This window comes from Ranitomeya imitator, chromosome 3 (assembly GCF_032444005.1).
Source record: "Ranitomeya imitator isolate aRanImi1 chromosome 3, aRanImi1.pri, whole genome shotgun sequence".
Lineage (NCBI taxonomy): Eukaryota > Metazoa > Chordata > Amphibia > Anura > Dendrobatidae > Ranitomeya > Ranitomeya imitator.
In genome coordinates, this window is record NC_091284.1 from 650,171,548 (window position 1) to 650,191,864 (window position 20,317).

At 43.0% G+C, this 20,317-nt stretch overlaps 1 protein-coding gene across 5 annotated transcripts in view; it reads right to left on the reverse strand.

Annotated features, from left to right (window-relative positions):
* Positions 1-321: 321 nt before the first annotated feature.
* Positions 322-20,317, reverse strand: part of ELF1 (E74 like ETS transcription factor 1) — a 209,955-nt gene continuing 189,959 nt past the window's right edge. For all 5 annotated transcript variants that reach the window (XM_069758204.1, XM_069758208.1, XM_069758205.1 and 2 more), the window contains 6 exons: positions 18,243-18,350; positions 15,887-16,042; positions 15,667-15,750; positions 10,919-11,111; positions 4,537-4,977; positions 322-1,883 (listed from right to left, as the gene is read on the reverse strand). In XM_069758204.1, the coding sequence (XP_069614305.1) occupies positions 1,268-1,883; positions 4,537-4,977; positions 10,919-11,111; positions 15,667-15,750; positions 15,887-16,042; positions 18,243-18,350 (1,598 nt within the window). In that variant the 3' untranslated portion in view covers positions 322-1,267. The remainder of the gene's footprint in view (positions 1,884-4,536; positions 4,978-10,918; positions 11,112-15,666; positions 15,751-15,886; positions 16,043-18,242; positions 18,351-20,317) is intronic.

Below are 20,317 nucleotides of genomic sequence, written 5' to 3' on the forward strand. Positions count from 1 at the left end.
TTTGAGCAATTGCTAAATACTTGCACAACTTTGGATAAAATCATTCACTTTGCTTAAACTAAAAGCAGCTAATTTCTGGACACAAAAATGCAATGGAAAACCGCAACATTTACGCTACGTGCAAACAAGGCCTAAATAAAAGGTTTTGGCTATAGAAACCAAGTCATTAATAGCTCAATACCATACCTTTTAGGAAGCATAGATGATTTAGTGAACAATACTCCAGTAAGGAACCCAGGGGAGAAAATCTAATTATTTTCACTACTCCTTTATCAAGTTTAAAAGAAAAAAAAAAAAAGAAATCAAAGGCAGGTATCTAAATGTTTTTCTGTGAAGATAGATTTATTCTTTAATAAACCAATTAAAAATACAAAAACAGCTGGAAAAGTATTTCAACAGTTTAACGTTTTCTTTTAAATACAAATTTCATCTCTATCAATATAGTATAACATCTGAACTCTAAACATATATGGATCTCTTGAGTTTATAAAATAATTTGCTTGGTCGGAATTTCTCTGAATGCACAGAAATTATGTTTGTATTTATTTGATATTCAGCATTTGTTTCCAGGGTTGTAAGTAAATATACATTATTTACAAGTAAAAAAAGCTCCTCTATACCATTACATTGCTTTCATGATACCTGCAATATTCCAATGTAATGCATAGCTGGATCACACAAAGGCACAGTAGTTATTGCTGAAGACGGAACAGAGTAACACATGGAAAAGACTGGAAAGAAAGGTCTTTAGAACAGTGCAAAACCTCAGTGACGTTACATCGGATTCTTCGGATATTCTGGCCTTAAGTAGTCATAGATCAGAAACAGATGGCTAGCATATAAAGCTGTATTGGCTTTTCTTATTTACAGACTAACAAAATAGAATTTACAGAAAGCGCACCGGAAGATTGTCAAAAACAGCTTAAAAATATTTGCATCAACAGTTACATATTGTCTGTATAGAACAATAAAAGGCACGTTCCTTCAACATAGGGGTCCTGGAATAAGCGATGCGCCCAAGTGGAATTCTTTATGAAGAATATTGACTTTCCTGATTAAGATTCTATATAAAAGAAAAACCTTAAAAAAATCAAAACCAACTGAACAGAAATTAAAAGTGTTACTGCTAGAGTATCACATACTGGGAAGAGGATTTATGAAAATATAGATGTTCTTTAAAAAAAAAAAAAAAAATGAATACAGAGAATATTGAGGAAGAGCCCGTCACATTTGGAAAATCTTAAATATATAGAAATTATCTATAGTATTAATTTGAGTCAAACTCCCATGGGTCGTATTCCTTTTTAATTTCCATCTGGGTTGGAAATCCATTTGGATTTGCTACCACCAGTACACATGGAGGGGGATATTTCTGCTCAGTTTGCTCAGCAGTTTGCTCTGTGACTTCCTGGGGACCTTGATCACTGGCGAGAGGAACAAGAGTTTGTTTGGTCTCTGGGGATTTGATAACTGATGTGATGACAGTGCCTGGAGTTTGGTGAACCAGAGGTGATGGGCTTGTTGAGAAGGTCATTACTGGAGTGGCTGCACTGAATGCTGGAGATGAAGGCACACTGACTGTTCCATTGCAAAGCCCCTGAACACTGCCATTAAGAACCTGCTGGACCTGGCTAGAGCTCAGGACAATGGACGGTGGAGGCGATCCGCCTCTCTGAGGGTGTAGCACCATATTATCCTTGAGTACGGAAATAGGCTGTCCCGAAGGAATGGCTTGAAGTATAAATTTCTGTGACCCTGCCGGAGCGGTGGGGTCTGTGCTTGTTATCACGGTGGTGAGAGGCACAGTTTGGAGTGTTACAGTATGCAGCTGTTGATTTCCTGGCGACACCACAACTGGGACCTGGCCTGGAGACTGGATCGTTCTAGAACACACAGATATCAACATTCAAACATAGATAGAAAAGAGAACAGATACAAATATGGAGTAAAGCAGGATTATTGTACTGCAATCACCGGAATGGACATTGTATAGCATGCACATATTACTGCAGGAGTGGCCCTCAGCTGCAGGACAGCTTTCATTAGGTAAGTGAGGACTGTGCCTGGTCTGTCAAGGCTCATGTGACATTTTGGCAGGGAATGCCTTTTTCTTATACATTTAAGAGTTATTCCCATCTTTACAGAAAGGTGTAGTGGCAAGTGTTTGTAATAAACCAGCAAATTTCCAATTTACCGTTTTAAAAATGGACACTTTTGCTGATGATTAAAAGGTTTTCTTTGTGTATTACTCATGCCTAGGTATTGCAGCAGGCTAGCAGTGGTAGCCGAACAAGGACAAGACCGCAAGACAAAGGCCCAGATTCATAAAGACTCGCGTGAACACCACTCTATGAGGGGGAATACATTAGGAGGCACACACTTCTTAACAGGAGCATCTGACAAGTGGCGTGCACCTCCGTGTGCCTCACCACAAATCTTAATCCAGTCAAGAGGTCTGCTAGTCATGAATTAGACAAGCTGTGGAGTCACTCGTCCCACCCCATCTACGTTCATCTTGACTTGCTGTATGAAATTAGCATGAAAAACACCAAATTCCGCAAAGTGATTTAAACCACAATTCTGGTGTAATCACATTGATGAATCAGGGCCAAAGTGTCTACACATGTCAAGGACAAATGAACATGTGTGTTAAAGGGAATATGAGGGACTTTGTAAGAAAAAAAAAAAAATTTGCTTTAGCACAAATAGGCCGGTAGCGAGGAGGGTGAGGAGCAGGAGAAGGAAGGTGAGGAGGAGCAGGGTGGGGAGGAGGAGGGTGAGGAGGAGGGGGAAGAAGAGGAGGAGGAGGGGGAAGAAGAGGAGGAGGAGGGGGAAGAAGAGGAGGAAGAGAAGGGGGGGGGGAGGAGGAGGAGGAGGGTGGTGAGGGTGAGGGTGAGGAGGAGGAGGAGGAGTAGTAGTAGTAGTAGTGAGACGGCTGTCAATGAGAAAGACATCAGCAGTCCCTGACAACACTGCAGCGTAGAAAAGAAGCCGCCGTTCTGTTGACGTGATGTCAGCAGAATCGCCGTCAGGAGCCATCTGTGACCGCTCTGTGCCAGCGAAGAACGGAGCTGGCCACAATAGGCACGTAGGTACCGTATTTTCCGCTTTGTAAGACGCACTTTATTTCCCCCAAATTTGGGGGGGAAATGTGGGTGCGTCTAACAAAGCGGATATACCGCTTACCATTACAGGCTGGGAGGAGGGGGTGTCCGCCGCCGCTACCACCTGCCGCCGCTGTCGTCCGCCGCCACTGCCGGGGTTGTCCGCTGCTGCCCCGGGTGATGCTGAAGGCTCCGGTGCTGCGGGGGGCTCTGGCGACATATTGTGAAAGACCAGAGCCCCCCGGCAGTTCTTCCATGCGTTCCAGTATGACTAATTCCGGGAAAATGGCCGCCGGAATCTCGGGAGATGAGATTTCAGCGCTGAGATCTCATCTCTCGAGATTCCGGCGGCCATTTTCCCGGAGTTAGTTCCAGTATGACTGACTCCGGGAAAATGGCCGCCGGAATCTCGGGAGATGAGATTTCAGCGCTGAGATCTCATCTCTCGAGATTCCGGCGGCCATTTTCCCGGAATTAGTCATACTGGAACGCATGGAAGAACTGCCGGGGGGCTCTGGTCTTTCACAAAATGTCGCCAGAGCCCCCCGCAGCACCGGAGACAGCCCTACAGCACAGGAGCCCCCTGCAGACCCCTCATCCCAGCCTGCAGCAAAGGAGCCCCCTGCAGACCCCTCATCCCAGCCTGCAGCAAAGGAGCCCCCTGCAGACCCCTCATCCCAGCCTGCAGCACAGGAGCCCCCCTGCAGCACAGGAGCCCCCTGCAGACCCCCTCATCCCAGCCTGCAGCAATGCTCCACTCCTGCCTCCGGCAACGAGCCTGGGACCCTGATCAACCACAACCACAACCCCCGGTAAGTAATAAGACGCATGGATTATAAGACGCCCCACCAATTTATTAAAAAATAGTTTTTTCCTATTTTTCTCCTCAAAATTTGGGGTGCGTCTTATAATCCGGAGCGTCTTACAAAGCGAAAAATACGGTACTTTTTTTTTTTTTTTTTCAAAGTCCTGGATATCCCCTTTAATGATAATCACTAGTGATGAGCGAATATACTTGTTACTCGAGAGAATTTCCCGAGCACGCTTGGGTGTCCTCCAAGTATTTTTTAATGCTTGGAGATATAGTTTTCATCGCCTCAGCTGAATGATTTAAAGCTATTAGCCAGGCTAAGTACATGTGGGGGTTGCCTGGTTGCTAGGGAATCCCAACATGTAATCAAGCAGGCTAGTACTGTAAATCATTCAGCTGAGGTGAGGAAAACTAAATCTCTGAGCACTAAAAAATACTCGGACGTCACCCGAGCGTGCTCAGAATATCTCGAGTAACGAGTATATTCGCTCATCACTAATAATCACTGAACTAAGGATAGTGTCCATTGAAGTGGTCTGGTTTCTGGAATCTAATACATAGCACTATAAAATCCTAGTCCTGACATTGTACTATTGCCATTATACTCCAAAGATAACTCACCTGATTGCCTGTACAGAAGACATGTTATCATTCTGAATGGTGCATGTTAGGCCATGATCAGGGGTAGGCTGCCCAGACATTAGATGGACTGTCCGATATAGCTGAGTTGGATGAGGCGACGGCGTAGGAATCACTGTCCTCAGCATATCTGATGGTAATAATTGTTGCTGGCTAAACTCCTCTAGTTCTTTCACTTTTGAAGATTTGGGTGACCTTACAACAGTGGTTGAGCATCCTCTTGGTCCAGCATTTGGAGACACTTTAGATACACGTGCTTGATTTCTATTGGGAGTAGAAACTGGAGAATGCAAATTTCCTGAGTATTCAGCAGAGCTCGAGTCCTCCTCGTCAATATATACGAGATCCTTTGGCATTTCTTTGAACTGATATACAAGACGTTGGCCTTCCACTTTTGCTAAAATACCTCTTTGGTAATAGTACCTGCAGGAAGCAAACAGATATACGCTGTTAGAATCTGAACACTTTGCTTACCCTACCAAAAGGCATTTATTGCACTTGATTATACTTATAATAATAAAAGTATAAATGTGATAAAGAGTTATTGCTCAAATGTTTCACTATCTCCTGCAATCCTTAGGCTAAGTTCACATTTGCATATATGTGCGTAGCATATCATCTGCATACGCAAACGAATGCCAAAACGCATGTAAATGCATGTTTATGCAACGTTTTTTATATGCATCAGCTTACGCATGTCAGAAAAAGAAAAAAGCTGTATGTGCATGCATTTGTATGTGTTTTTTGCCTGCATTTGCGTTTATGCACATGCGTTCGATATTTCCAGGAGGGCGTGTCTAAATGGGCGTGTCTCAACCAGTCCCTGGACATGCGCAGTAAGTAGTACACTTTCGTTCCCATAGACAGTAATGAGGTTTTTTTTTTAACGCACTCATCGCCATGCGCATGCCTGACCACATTTGACGGATTTTTGACGCCTCCAAAAATGCAACATGTTGCACCTCGAAACGACGAATCTGTACACATTCGCCAACGAACGCATGCAAATGCATGTCCATGTGTACATCATGTTAAAGATAGGTACGTGTGACGCATGCGGATCAATGCGGATGAAACTATTGCACTTAAACACACAGGCTGATGACCGGATCATGCAGCTTTGTATGAAAATCCCTATTTATTATAATTGCCAGACCTGAAATAACAAGCACTTTTCACCTATTGTGTCCCCCCATTTCCTTGTAGATTGTAAGCTTGCGAGCAGGGACCTCACCCCTAATGTCACTGTTTAAATTGTCTTAACTCGTACCGAATTTATTGTTTGTACATGTTCCCGCTAAATTGTAAAGTGCTGCGGAATATGTTGGCGCTATATAAATAAAAAATATTATTATTATTATTATGAAACACAGGGCGCACAGACGCTAATGTGAAACCAGCCTTAAGGTACCGTCACACTAAACGATATCGCTAGCGATCCGTGACGTTGCAGCGTCCTGGCTAGCGATATCGTTCAGTTTGACACACAGCAGCGATCAAAATCCTGCTGTGATGTCGTTGGTCGCTGCAGAAAGTCCAGAACTTTATTTCGTCGCTGGACTTCCTGCTGACATCGCTGAATCGGCGTGTGTGACGCCGATTCAGCGATGTCTTCGCTGGTATCCAGGGTAAACATCGGGTTACTAAGCGCAGGGCCGCGCTTAGTAACCCGATGTTTACCCTGGTTACCAGCGTAAAAGTAAAAAAAAAAAAAAAACAACACTACATACTTACCTTCCGCTGTCTATCCCTCGGCGCTCTGCTTCTCTGCCCTGTGTAAGCACAGCGGCCGGAAAGCAGAGCGGTGACGTCACCGCTCTGCTTTCCGGCCGCTGTGCTCACAGTGAGTGCAGGAAAGCACGGCGCCGGGGACAGACAGCAGAAGGTAAGTATGTAGTGTTTATTTTGTTTTTTTTTACTTTTACGCTGGTAACCAGGGTAAACATCGGGTTACTAAGCGCGGCCCTGCGCTTAGTAACCCGATGTTTACCCTGGTTACCGGGGACCTCGGGATCGTTGGTCGCTGGAGAGCTGTCTGTGTGACAGCTCTCCAGCGACCAAACAGCGACGCTGCAGCGATCCGGATCGTTGTCGGTATCGCTGCAGCGTCGCTTAGTGTGACGGTACCTTAAGATGGGCACTCAAACCTGGGAAATTGGCTCTACGAAGTTGAACAAGCGAAGGAACAAACCTCAGAAGACACAGATTTGGGAGTGTAGACATATATAGTCAGCCCAGGAATAGCAGCAAACAATTGGTTAAAGACACCATGGTATGCGATCAGCAGATAAATGGTCCTTAGTAAGGACAAAGGCAATAGTAATTAGCAAACTGAATACTTCCTTGTAAAGATGATACACACTGTAGTGCCAGCATTTGAAGTATCAACAGAACTAGAAAAAGGTCGCTATACTTACAGCAGACCGTAATAATCAGCAAATAAATGGTTAGCCACAGGCAGCAGTGATGAACAGGAAAACTGAATACCGTACTTGGTCCCACATTCCAAAGACATACTGATGGGGAATTTAGACTGTGAGCCCCATCGGGGACAGCGATGATAATGTGTGCAAACTTTAAAGCGCTGCGGAATATGTTAGCGCTATGTAAAAATAAAGATTATTATTATTATTGTCAGCTGAGAGAAATGAATGGTGAGGCAAACTCCAAGCTTACTGAATATGCACACATAGCTACAAGAGTCAGTCTTACAAGACCTTGCCTGATGATGTCATAGGACTTTGCCGGGCTACTTGAGAAACCCCAAATGGACCACAGCAAAAGGAAGTTGCTATAGTAAAAGGGAGCCGCGTTTGGCCTTAGAACTAAGAAAGGCGAGTAACAGTTAAAAAAAAAAAAGAATTAAAAAAGGGGCTTTTTTGTGTCCCTCCCAGACTAGTATGTACAAAAACAAAGAGGATGCTTGACTTCAAATCTCCAGAGAAAGTTTGGAGCATTAATATTCCTTTTGGAGAACGAGCACCTCTGTTCGAGATCGTATCCCTTCCAGTCTGTTAAGTTAAAGAGGTTCCCATGAACCTTTTTACAGTCCAAAATATGGTTAATCTCTTACTACAGGACAGTATTAGCCTCAGATGGAAAGTGGCCATATTTAAATTTACTGACTAATCTGGAATGGACCAATGAATTTAGAAGCCAACGTCTTGTAACTAGTCTTTAAATGGATGTTCTTGGTGGAAAGCTAAACCTCATCTCAGGAAGAAATGATGGAAACAGATCAACGGTGTCCTTCGCACTTTGGACTACACATCAGATCAAACGTTATGAATGTTCTAAGAGACGCTGTTCACAGCAGGAAGCGGACGCTTAGATGTGATAGGTTGAAGAAAAGCAGGTTGTCAACTATACACTTCTTTCCCAGAAGATTAGGACACTGAATTGTTGTGGTGAATTTGGCTCAGGGAAGCATCTTGATTGGAAAAATTTGGATATACTGCTCCACTGACTGGGTGATAGGTTGAGAAGTTGGAAGAGATTTTTAGATTCTTGCTGTGCATTTTCCAGAACCTAGAAACAAATTGCACACCACGGTCAGACCTTGGATATGGTGGAATCAGAAAGTTTATTTTAAAAACACATGGGTCAACTGTGGAGCAAATGGAGGTCCTGGTAATAGACCAAAATGAGTAATCTTAGAGAAACACTACAAACTAAATAGTAGTGAACCCTTAAGGAAGATCAGTGACAAAGTTCATAGAAGTCACAACCTAGATTTATTGTGGTATATGAAGAGGCTGACGAGGACAGGCATCCAACTCTAATGAGAGTGTGAACTGTGCACACTAAGGGCAAAATGCCACAAATTCTATGCAGTCTTGTTTCCATTGGGGTCTCCAGTAGAAATGAAAAAGGACTTCAGCAGTTCATGTGACATCTGGATGACCAGAGAGAAGAAAAGAATGGGTCAAAGATAAAACTTCTGGGTCTGAGTGCTTTTGAGACTAGAGAATGTTCAGGTTCAATTGGGGTATCTTCAGAGACATCATATGGATCAAATGTGTTGGATAGAACATCAGTCCCGTATTTTTTCTCAGAAGAGCGGTAGGCGATAATGAATTCAAACTGTGAGAAGAGAGACAATCGAGCACGACAGGAATCCAGCAACTGGTTTGACTGCAGATATTCCACATTTATGTGGTCGAATAGAGGTCATCAGGAACTTCACTCCTTCAAGTGGATGTCACTATTCCTCTAAAGCTAATTTTATGACTAAAAGCTCACTCCCCCCCATTATATACTTCGACCGCAGATTGCTCCGCACCCACCCTATAAGACGACACCCGGCATATAAGACAACCCCCAACTGAGAAGATTTTATATTTTAACTGGAAAAGTTGGGGGTCGTCTTATACGCCCAGTCGTCTTATACGCCAGAAAATACGGTAATCCCTTGACTAGAGTTTGAAATCATCGGCTAAGTGGACATGAGCTGGTTCATCAAACACTATGGAAGGTAGACAAAGGATGATAGCGAGTGCATTAAAGGACTTGTCTTTTTCCCATAATGCTGCAGCCCAAAGCATTTCCAGATAAAAGAAAAATTAAATGCCATTATCAGACAGTCAGAAAAAAAGAAATAGTTGGGAATAAATTTCAAGTTATATGATGCACTGGTACACTAAGCCTCAGAAGGCTTTCAGATCTGCATCAAAATGGGCAAGAAAAGGCAAATATGTAGTGATGTTCCCTATGAAGAATGTTCCAAGTAAGAATTAGGCCTTAGCAGGTGTTTGAGGCTCTGCGTACATGTGGGCTGAGAAGTAGACCGGACAACATGCTTTGGACTCACAGCTAAATGCATAACCAAACAAAAAAGTCCTCAGTTTTGAACGGAAATGATGTAGATGCCACTGCACCTTTAAAATCCAATTTCAGAATATTCTGTTATGGGTTCACCTGGTGAGGAGGATTCCCTAAGCCACAGGTCAGGACCGATGATGAATACACAGCGAGCAGGACTTTCTGGATGACACTTGTATCAGCAAGGAACAGGGCAGTAGAATATGCAGGACAGCAAGTAGACATGAGGAGCAGAAAACACCAGAAGGCACAGAAGCAGGAGTGCAGACACAGGAACTATAGATTATAGGTAGCCCAGGAGTTGCAATAAAAACAAATGGTTAACCCTGCTGTTCTGTTCGGTCTGGGGAGACCTATTTTGAACTTTGGTATTTTTTGGGGTGTTCAAGATGCGGTTCTGAAACTTGTGGTTGATTGACTTAAATGAAGATGGGTCGGTCGGCCAAGGGTTTCAGAGCCGCATCTTGAATATTTTAAAGAATATTGAAGTTCAAAGTCGGTCATTTTTGACCAACAGAACAGCAGGGTAGACAGTTCTATCCAACCAGTAGAAATATGGACCTAGGCAGGGAAAAAAGGCAGCAATTATGAGGAGTCAAATGAAATACTTGCTTGTAAAAAAAAAGATACATATTTTTGAAGAAGCATATGCAGTGTGAAGGGCACCAAAGAGCTCATTATGCTTACACCAGACAAAGGGTTAATTGCAAGTCTGAGCCAGAAAGTAAATGCAGATAGTTGAGAAACTAACAGTAGTTTTCTTAAGTGAATATTGCCAGCTGAGAGAAATGGATAATTATACAAACGGCCAGTCACAGGGTAACTGAATGCAATGCTTATGGAAAACTCAGATACACATAGCTGTCCGAGTCGAAAACCTTGGGCCTTAAGTGATGTCACAGGCATTCACCAGGCTACTTGAGAAAATCCGGATGAACCTCAGCAAAGGGTGCCAGCTACAGGCCAAGGAATAGAGCCCGGGCCCAGCGTCAATACAGGTGAATAACGATGGGTTGCAGGGCCGCTATCTTGGGATTGCAGGGTTCTCCAAAGTTTGGACACTCATCGATCAGGTATCTCCTAACCTTTGGATTTGTGTTAATTTAACAATTAAAAAAAAACTATTTAACACAAGTTTTTTTGGTGATCACAAAGTGATGTGTCATTGACATATACAACAGTTAATAGTGGGAATACAATGGCTGACATATTTCAGCACCAGACTGTATAACTAGCATAAAAAATGGATGTTGCTCAAGGGGTCATCTTATGTGGATGGGTGGCCACAGTCTAGAATCCTGCTCTTCTCTCAATTCTCTTCTCTCCAAACAAACCAGGGGGAGACTAGTCGACAGATGACTGCAAGTTTTCAGATCACTACCTGTACGCCAACCTGTATGGAGAATTGTGCATATTGTCAAGAGTCTGCAGTCATACAGAGTGACTGCCAACTTTATTTTGGACCAAATGACCCCTTTAAGCGGCAAGCATATGGTGAGGAGTTATAAGAACACATACAATGCCTGCCTGTGTATGAGCTTACCTGAGAGCCCTACCCATCGTTTCATAGTTCATGTCCGGCTTGTTTTTGTGCTTTCCCCAAAGCTTAGACACAGCTTTGGAATCCACCAGTTTGAAAATGCCCTTTTCCCTCTGGGTCCACTTAATGTACTTGGGACATGTAGCTTTGTCTTGTAGCAAAGCCAGTAGGAACTCCCAAAGGTAAATGGTATTGCCTATAAAAGCAAAAATAGCCAAGTCATTAGAGTTATATCATTCCCATTTCCTGCAAATGTCTAATTAAAGGTTTCTTCCCTAGAATAAAACAAATATAAGAAATAAAAAACCCACGTCACTAGACGTGAATCTTCCCCGAAATGCAGCGATGAATACCACACTCCCTTTCACTTCATAAATACAATTTTCTTCCCAGGACACCGAGTCAATCTACACCAACATTCACAAAAAAAAAATGTACCAGCACATAGATGTGGTTAGGATGTTGCTGGTAATGTGGAGCCGCACCTTGTTCCCTATGGCAAAGCTAAACAAGTCCAGAGAATTGACAGGAAGTGTTGTCATGGGAGCCTAGTAGGGTTGATGCTGCAGTTATAGAGCCTGCAAATTCCAGCACTGATAACTTTCTACTGCGCTTTCTCATTTTTCATATACACTGTGTGCAGAATTATTAGGCAAGTTGTATTTTAGAGGATTATTTTTATTATTGATCAACAACTATGTTCTCAACCAACCCAAAAGACTCATAAATATCAAAGCTTAATATTTTTGGAAGTTGGAGTGGTTTTTTTTTTAGATTTGGCTATCTTAGGAGGATATCTGTTTGTGCAGGTAACTATTACTGTGCACAATTATTAGGCAACTTAATAAAAACCAAATATATTCCCATCTCACTTGTTTATTTTCACCAGGTAAACCAATATCACTGCACAAAATTTAGAAATAAACATTTCTGATATGCAAAAACAAAACACCCAAAAATTAGTGACCAATATAGCCACCTTTCTTTTTGATGACACTCAGCAGCCTTCCATCCATAGATTCTGTCAGTTGCTTGATCTGTTTACGGTCAACATTGCGTGCAGCAGCCACCACAGCCTCCAAGACACTGTCCGAGAGGTGGACTGTTCTCCCTCCCTGTAGATCTCACATTTTATGAGGGACCACAGGTTCTCTATGGCAGAGGTGTCAAACTGCATTCCTCGAGGGCCGCAAACAGGTCATGTTTTCAGGATTTCCTTGTATTGCACAAGGTGCTGGAATCATTCTGTGCAGGTGAATAAATTATCACCTGTGCAATACAAGGAAATCTTGAAAACATGACCTGTTTGCGGCCCTCCAGGAATGCAGTTTGACACCTCTGCTCTATGGAGTTAAGATCAGGTGAACAAGGGGACTATGTCATTATATTTTCGTCTTTGAGACCTTTACTGGCCAGCCACGCTGTGGAGTAGGTGGAGGCATGTGATGGAGCATTGTCCTGCATGAAAATCATGTTTTTATTGAACGATACCGACTTCCTGTACCACTGCTTGAAGAAGTTGTCTTCCAGAAACTGGCAGTAGGTCTGAGAGTTGAGCTTCACTCCATCCTCAACACGAAAAGGTCCCACAAGTTCATCTTTGATTATACCAACCCATACCAGTACCCCACCTCCACCTTGCTGGCATCTGAGTTGGAGTGGAGCTCTCTGCCCTTTACTGATCCAGCCTCTGGCCAATCAAGAGTCACTCATTTCATCAGTCCATAAAACCTTTAAAAAGTCAGTCGTAAGATATTTCTTGGACCAGTCTTGACATTTTATCTTATGTTTCTTGTTCAAAGGTGGTCATTTTTCAGCCTTCCTTACCTTGGCCATGTCCCTGAGTATCACACACCTAGTGCTTTTTGTTACTCCAGTAACGTTGCAGCTCTGAAACATGGCAAAACTGGTGGCAAATGGCATCTTCACACTTGATTTTCCTCAATTCACGGGCAGTTATTTTGCGCCTTTTTTGCCCAACACGCTTCTTGCGACCCTGTTGGCTATTTGCCATGAAACGCTTGCTTGTTCGGTGATCACGCTTCAAAAGTTTGGCAATTTCAAGACTGCTGCATCCCTCTGCAAGGCATCTCACAATTTTGGACTTTTAAGAGCCCGTAAAATCTCTCTTTTGACCCATTTTGCCAAAGGAAAGGAAGTTGACTAATAATTAAGCACACCTTACAGTCATGGCCAAAGGTATTGACACGCCTGCAATTCTGTCAGATAATACTCATTTTCTTCCTGAAAATGATTGCAAACACAAATTATTTGGTATTATCTTCATTTAATTTGTCTTAAATGAAAAAACACAAAAGAGAATGAAGCAAAAAGCAAAGCATTGATCATTTCACACAAAACTCCAAAAATGGGCCAGACAAAAGTATTGGCACCCTCAGCCTAATACTTGGTTGCACAACCTTTAGCCAAAATAACTGCGACCGCTTCCGGTAACCATCAATGAGTTTCTTACAATGCTCTGCTGGAATTTTAGACCATTCTTCTTTGGCAAACTGCTCCAGGTCCCTGATATTTGAAGGGTGCCTTCTCCAAACTGCCATTTTTAGATCTCTCCACAGGTGTTCTATGGGATTCAGGTCTGGACTCATTGCTGGCCACCTTAGAAGTCTCCAGTGCTTTCTCTCAGACCATTTTCTAGTGCTTTTTGAAGCGTGTTTTGGGTCATTGTCCAGCTGGAAGACCCATGACCTCTGAGGGAGACCAAGCTTTCTCACACTGGGCCCTACATTATGCTGCAAAATTTGTTGGTAGTCTTCAGACTTCATTATGCCATGCACACGGTCAAGCAGTCCAGTGCCAGAGGCAGCAAAGCAACCCCAAAACATCAGGGAACCTCTGCCATGTTTGACTGTACAGACCGTGTTCTTTTCTTTGAATGCCTCTTTTTTTCTCCTGTAAACTCTATGTTGATGCCTTTGCCCAAAAAGCTCTACTCATCTGACCAGAGAACATTCTTCCAAAACGTTTTAGGCTTTTTCAGGTAAGTTTTGGCAAACTCCAGCCTGGCTTTTTTATGTCTCGGGGTAAGAAGTGGGGTCTTCCTGGGTCTCCTACCATACAGTCCCTTTTCATTCAGACGCCGACGGATAGTACGGGTTGACACTGTTGTACCCTCGGACTGCAGGGCAGCTTGAACTTGTTTGGATGTTAGTCGAGGTTCTTTATCCAACATCCGCACAATCTTGCGTTGAAATCTCTTGTCAATTTTTCTGTTCCGTCCACATCTAGGGAGGTTAGCCACAGTGCCATGGGCTTTAAACTTCTTGATGACACTGCGCACGGTAGACACAGGAACATTCAGGTCTTTGGAGATGGACTTGTAGCCTTGAGATTGCTCATGCTTCCTCACAATTTGGTTTCTCAAGTCCTCAGACAGTTCTTTGGTCTTCTTTCTTTTCTCCATCCTCAATGTGATACACACAAGGACACAGGTGTGATTTAGTTATTGCCAACACCTGTTAGGTGCCACAGGTAAGTTACAGGTGCTGTTAATTACACAAATTAGAGAAGCATCACATGATTTTTAGAACAGTGCCAATACTTTTGTCCACCCCCTTTTTATGTTTGGTGTGGAATTATATCCAATTTGGCTTTAGGACAATTCTTTTTGTGTTTTTTCATTTAAGACAAATTAAATGAAGATAATAATACCAAATAATTTGAGTTTGCAATCATTTTCAGGAAGAAAATGAATATTATCTGACAGAATTGCAGGGGTGTTAATACTTTTGGCCATGAGTGTATATAGGGTTTTGAGGTCATTAGACAACACCCCTCCTCATTACAGAGATGCACCTGATTTACTTAATTGGTAGTTGGCTCTCAAGCCTGAACAGCTTGGAGTAGGACAACATGTATAAAAAGTATCATGTGATCCAAAAAACAACTTGCCTAATAATTCTGCACACAGTTTATACTCATCGCTCTCATTCATTTTCTGGTATCTTTTACTTTAAGGGAACCTGACAGCTGATACCAGTGATCCACAGGCTGCATGCATCAGACCACAGATGTATGATTTTTACTCATGAATGATTAACTCTGGAGTGCTGCAGCGTTATAGAGACTACCACAGTGTAATCAGTGCTGGAGACCGAGTCACATGGGAGGCTAACGGGACAGGCGGGTCCCCGCTGCGTCTCCCCACCCGCTGTCCTAGAGTGATCGGTCTCTCCCTATACACACATGCAGGGAGAAACCAGTCACCGACCAAGAAGCCGCTATGGACAAACCTGTCTGACTAGTCTCCCATGCAGCTCGGTTCCCGGCGGCTACTATATGGTTTTTCTCTGAATCGCCGCAGTGTTTCCAGGTTAAACATATATGGCTAAAAGCATACTGCCAGTACCGGACACATGCCTGTGGATTTGGCAGGACGTATCAGCTGGTAGGTTCTCTTTAATAACTTAAACGTTGAAAATTGCCAATATGGCCAACACCTGTCATGATGCCTTCCCAAATATATGAGGAAGGTTGGCGTCTCCACTGACGATTATACACATTAGATTGAGACCAATTTTGTGCTGACATCTTTTTATACAAGAAATTGCGCTCAGATGGGCTGGGCCTGTCACGTCAGACTATTTTCTTGCTCCAAGAATAAGTATCACCGGAGGTGCGTATCCCCCACTCCAAATGAAATAACGGGCACACTAAAGGTGAACATGCATGATTAAGGGGATGGGTGACCACTGCCGGCTGGACGAGCAGTTAATAAGCTACAGTGTTACCTTTCCCATCTTTGCTTTTCTTCCTCACAGATATATTTGGAGTAGTGGTGGGGGACTCGGAGCGAGTAGTCTTAGTTTTTCTTCCTAAGGGAAATATTATAGAAGAAAGAATATCAGCTTGTATAGAAACCTCTTCAGGCTGACGGCCATATAAACTGGCTGCAATTCTAAGAACTAGAGAAGACAGCGGTGACAGTACGTTACAGGTAACGCTTCAAACCTTTTTTCCTTTTCGGCTGGTCATCAGGAGGAGAGTCTAATGGCTCTTGATAAATGTTCTGATGTATCTCCATCACCTCCGGAATTCCATCTACGGTGACGGACACGTGTGTGATTGGGGTGACCATCAGCTCATCTTCTGCTCCAAATATGTTCGCTAGAAACATCAATAAAATGAAAGTCATCATTCTCATCACCTCAACTGCTTTACCCCTGTACCACGCCAGGCATTTTTTTTTTTTTTCATCCCCTTCCTACCTATTCTTCCTTACATATACAGTGGGTTCGGAAAGTATTCAGACCCCTTTAAATTTTTCACTCTGTTACCTTGTAGCCATTTTGTAAATTCAAAAAAGTTCTTGACTGAAAAAACAAAACAGAAATGTAGAAATTTTTGCAAATTTAATAAAAAAAAGAAAAACTGAAATATCACATGGTCATAAGTATTCAGACCCTTTGCTCAGACGCTCGTATTTAAGTCATATGCTGTCCATTTCCTTGTGATCCTTCTTGAGATAGTTTTACTCCTCGTTTACACCTGCGTTTAATTAAACTGATAGGACTTGATTTGGAAAGGCATACACCTGTCTATATCAAACCTCACAGCTCACAGTGCATCTCAGACCAAATGAGAATCATGAGGTCAAAGGAACTGGCCAAGGAACTCAAAGACAGAAATGTGACAAGGCACAGATCTGGCCATGGTTACAACAGAATGTCTGCAGTGCTCAAAGCTCCTAAGAGCAGAGTGGCCTCCATAATCCTTAAATGGAAGAAGTTTGGGACCACCAGAAGTCTTCCTAGACCTGGCCGTCCAGCCAAACTGAGCAATTGCGGGAGAAGAGCCTTGGTGAGTGAGGTAAAGAGGAATCCCAAGATCACTGACTGAGCTCCAGAGATTGTTGAATTATTCCCAAGACGACTCATGGCTGTACTAGCTCAAAATGGTGCTTCTACTCAATACCGAGCAAAGGGTCTGAATACTTATGACCATGTGATATTTCAGTTTTTCTTTTTTAATAAATTTGCTAAAATTACTACATTTCTGTTTTGGTTTTTTTCAGTCAAGATGGCGTGCAGAGTGGACTTTTGTATGACAATATAATTTGCTGTAACATTTATTCTTTGAGGCAAAAAAAGGGTTGCTGAACATTTTCGGTCTGTCACAGGACCTTCATCAGAACATTCGGGATATAAAGGAATACTTGTATACGGAGGATTAGCGTCCGGCTAATGAGCCTGATATGGCGGGTAAGGCTGAACAGCTGCTGGGTGCTGTGAGGTCAGGAAAAAGCGCTAGAGATAAGGAAAACTGAATTGCACAAGAAGGGCGCTCCTGTTGTGCAATTCAGTTGCCCAGAATGTTCTGATGAAGGTCCTGTGACGGACTGAAAACATTCAACAACCCTTTTTCTTGTCTGGATGCATAATAGTAGGAACTCCTATTGTTCACATTTTGAGTGCCAAGTTTGTTATATTATACATTGACTGGTCGGATACCTGACTTGGGCACCTACAACACCATAGACCAAGAGTGCCGTGTTTCTCCTATCTATTTATTCTTTGAGGATTAGAATTGTGAAAACATGCAATTGCACCATTGATAACTAGATTTCAATTCTACGGTCTTTATAGTAAAAAAAAATGACCTAGAAACAAATTTCTATAGCTATTTCTTAACCTTATTGCTTTTAATGGAGTTATTTTCATTGTCCCCTGTTAGCAATCAGTATTGTGTTTGCAGAGTATGTTACAATACTTAACGGCTGCAGTCTTCTGCAGTTTCCAACACCAGTCTTGTATCATGTGATCCCATTTATGACCTGCCTATTCGCTCAGCATCTTCTGTATGGAGCTGAATGTCACTTTCTGAATGTAAGTCAATGAAACTCAGAACAACAGAAGACAGCGGGAACAATAACAAAAATGCTGGAGTGTTCCTTCAAAAGCAATAAAAAAGTATTTTTATATATAGAAAAACACTGCACCTTTAAAAAGTAAAAATGTAATTTGGGTTGCCACATTCAGACGCAAGACGTTTTATTTTTCTGTCTACGTTGTGTGAGAGCTTGTTTATGCAGGGAGAGCTGTAGTTTTTATAGTTTTTATCAGGACCATTTTGGGAGACCTAGTACTGTCTTTCCCTCATAGGACGCCGATACTTCTCTCTGTGCTCAGCTGTTTTATTTTTTTTTAAGCTATGTCCGCAACATTTCACCTAATATTTATGACCAGGTTAGACTTTTTCAAGCTTGTTATTTTTGTACATTATTTCCTCATGCATAAACTCATTGCCTAGTGGGAATTTATCAGCCTTGAAATTACAACCGTTAATTCATAAAGCACTTCACACTTACCTAATCTTTTCTCATCCAGTAATGCATCTGGAGAGTCCATATTAAGAAGTGCTTCAGCAGCTTCAATTGTTTCCATGGTTTCATCACCATTCTGACAGGAAGCTTCAACTAAAAGAGATGGTTTGCCATTACTTATCTATTACATTTTTTGCAAAATACACTTTGCTATAAATTGGTCACGATTCTGCATTTTCAGAATTGACCTGCAGATGGCACTACTGCTCCATCAGAGCCTTGGGGCGTTTGTTGGCAAATAACAATAGCATTAGCCAGTAAAAACTGGAGTGGGTTAGATACATTAGTGTCATAAAAGGCTAAATGTGTTCTAAATGAGGCCAGAAAAAAATAAAATAAGCCAAGTACAAGCTACCTGTAAGATCCTAAATAGTGTATACTGATACTGGCTGGTTACTGTGAAGATGGTGGCCGGTGAGTATACCAACATGCCTACACTACACATATACGGTATTTGCACAGGACAAGGCAACAACATCTGGTGGCAGGGCCGACTGGAGAATTAGCTTTCTTGGCGTCACATCATCCTGTGTAAAAGATGCTGATCACATGATATTCTATGTGCACAAGACAATCTATTACCGATCGTTCTGTGCACATGGACGTTCAGTTGGCCTGTATAAGCAGGCCATTAAACGACTCGTGATTGGCTTTTATGTAGCCAATCGGAAGTCATTTAATAGCTGGTCCATCAGTATAAAGGCATCCTTAGGGTATGTGTCTACGTTCAGGATTGCATCAGGATTTGGTCAGGATTTTATGTCAGTATTTGTAAGCCAAAACCAGGAGTGGGTGATAAATGCAGAAGTGGTGCATATGTTTCTATTATACTTTTCCTCTAATTGTTCCACTCCTGGTTTTGGCTTACAAATACTGACATAAAATCCTGACCAAATCCTGATGCAATCCTGAACGTGGACACATACCCTTAGACGGCCATTAAACGTCCATCCTGCTGCCCCCCAATAAATGGTTAGCTACATTTGATCCTTTTGATAAAAAGTTACAGCACTTTATTCACATCCATTAACACATCTTGTTAACCAGGCAAATGTAATGCCAGTAGTGACAACATTATGTCCTTTAGGGCAGAGACAGACTGCTGTATTTCTCCTGCGAGAACCGCATGGTGAGCCTCGCACTGGTTGTCGCCTCTCCTGACCTGAGCTTGACAGCTGCGTAGTAATCCATCAGGTTGTCTTGCTCAGGTCAGGAGAGATGCCGGCCAGTCTGAGCTTGACAGCTGCATAGTAATCCATCAGGCTGTCTTGCTCAGGTCAGGAGAGATGCTGGCCAGTCCGAGCTTGACAGCTGCATAGTAATCCATCAGGCTGTCTTGCTCAGGTCAGGAGAGATGCTGGCCAGTCCGAGCTTGACAGCTGCATAGTAATCCATCAGGCTGTCTTGCTCAGGTCAGGAGAGATGCTGGCCAGTCCGAGCTTGACAGCTGCATAGTAATCCATCAGGCTGTCTTGCTCAGGTCAGGAGAGATGCCGGCCAGTCTGAGCTTGACAGCTGCATAGTAATACATCACGCTGTCTTGCTCAGGTCAGGAGAGATGCCGGCCAGTCTGAGCTTGACAGCTGCATAGTAATCAATCACGCTGTCTTGCTCAGGTCAGGAGAGATGCCAGCCAGTCCGTGCAGTGCGATGCCATTCACGCACTAGAAATACGGCAGTCTGTCTCTGCCCTTAAGAGAAGTCCGTCAGTCCATTCTGCCAGTACAAACACACAGCCTTGCAGAGGGCATATAAACACTGTGGCTTTGAAACAGAAGTGTAATGAGGAGTACGCTAAAGATGGCATTTGGGGCACTCCTGGCCTGGCCAAGAGGCTCAGCGCACTGCTCCACCCATTGGTTTGCATGTCCCACCCATCTCACTGGTGACTGACACCACTGGGTGGCCGAGCTTTTCCAGCAGACCGTGCTCGCTCCAGGCATACCGGGGTCCTGTCAATCAGCAGTTAAGAAGGCTGGGAAAGCAAACCAGTAGGCAAACAGGTGCACTAAGCAGCTCGGTCACACAAAGGGTGCACTAAGATCCGCAATCTGCATATT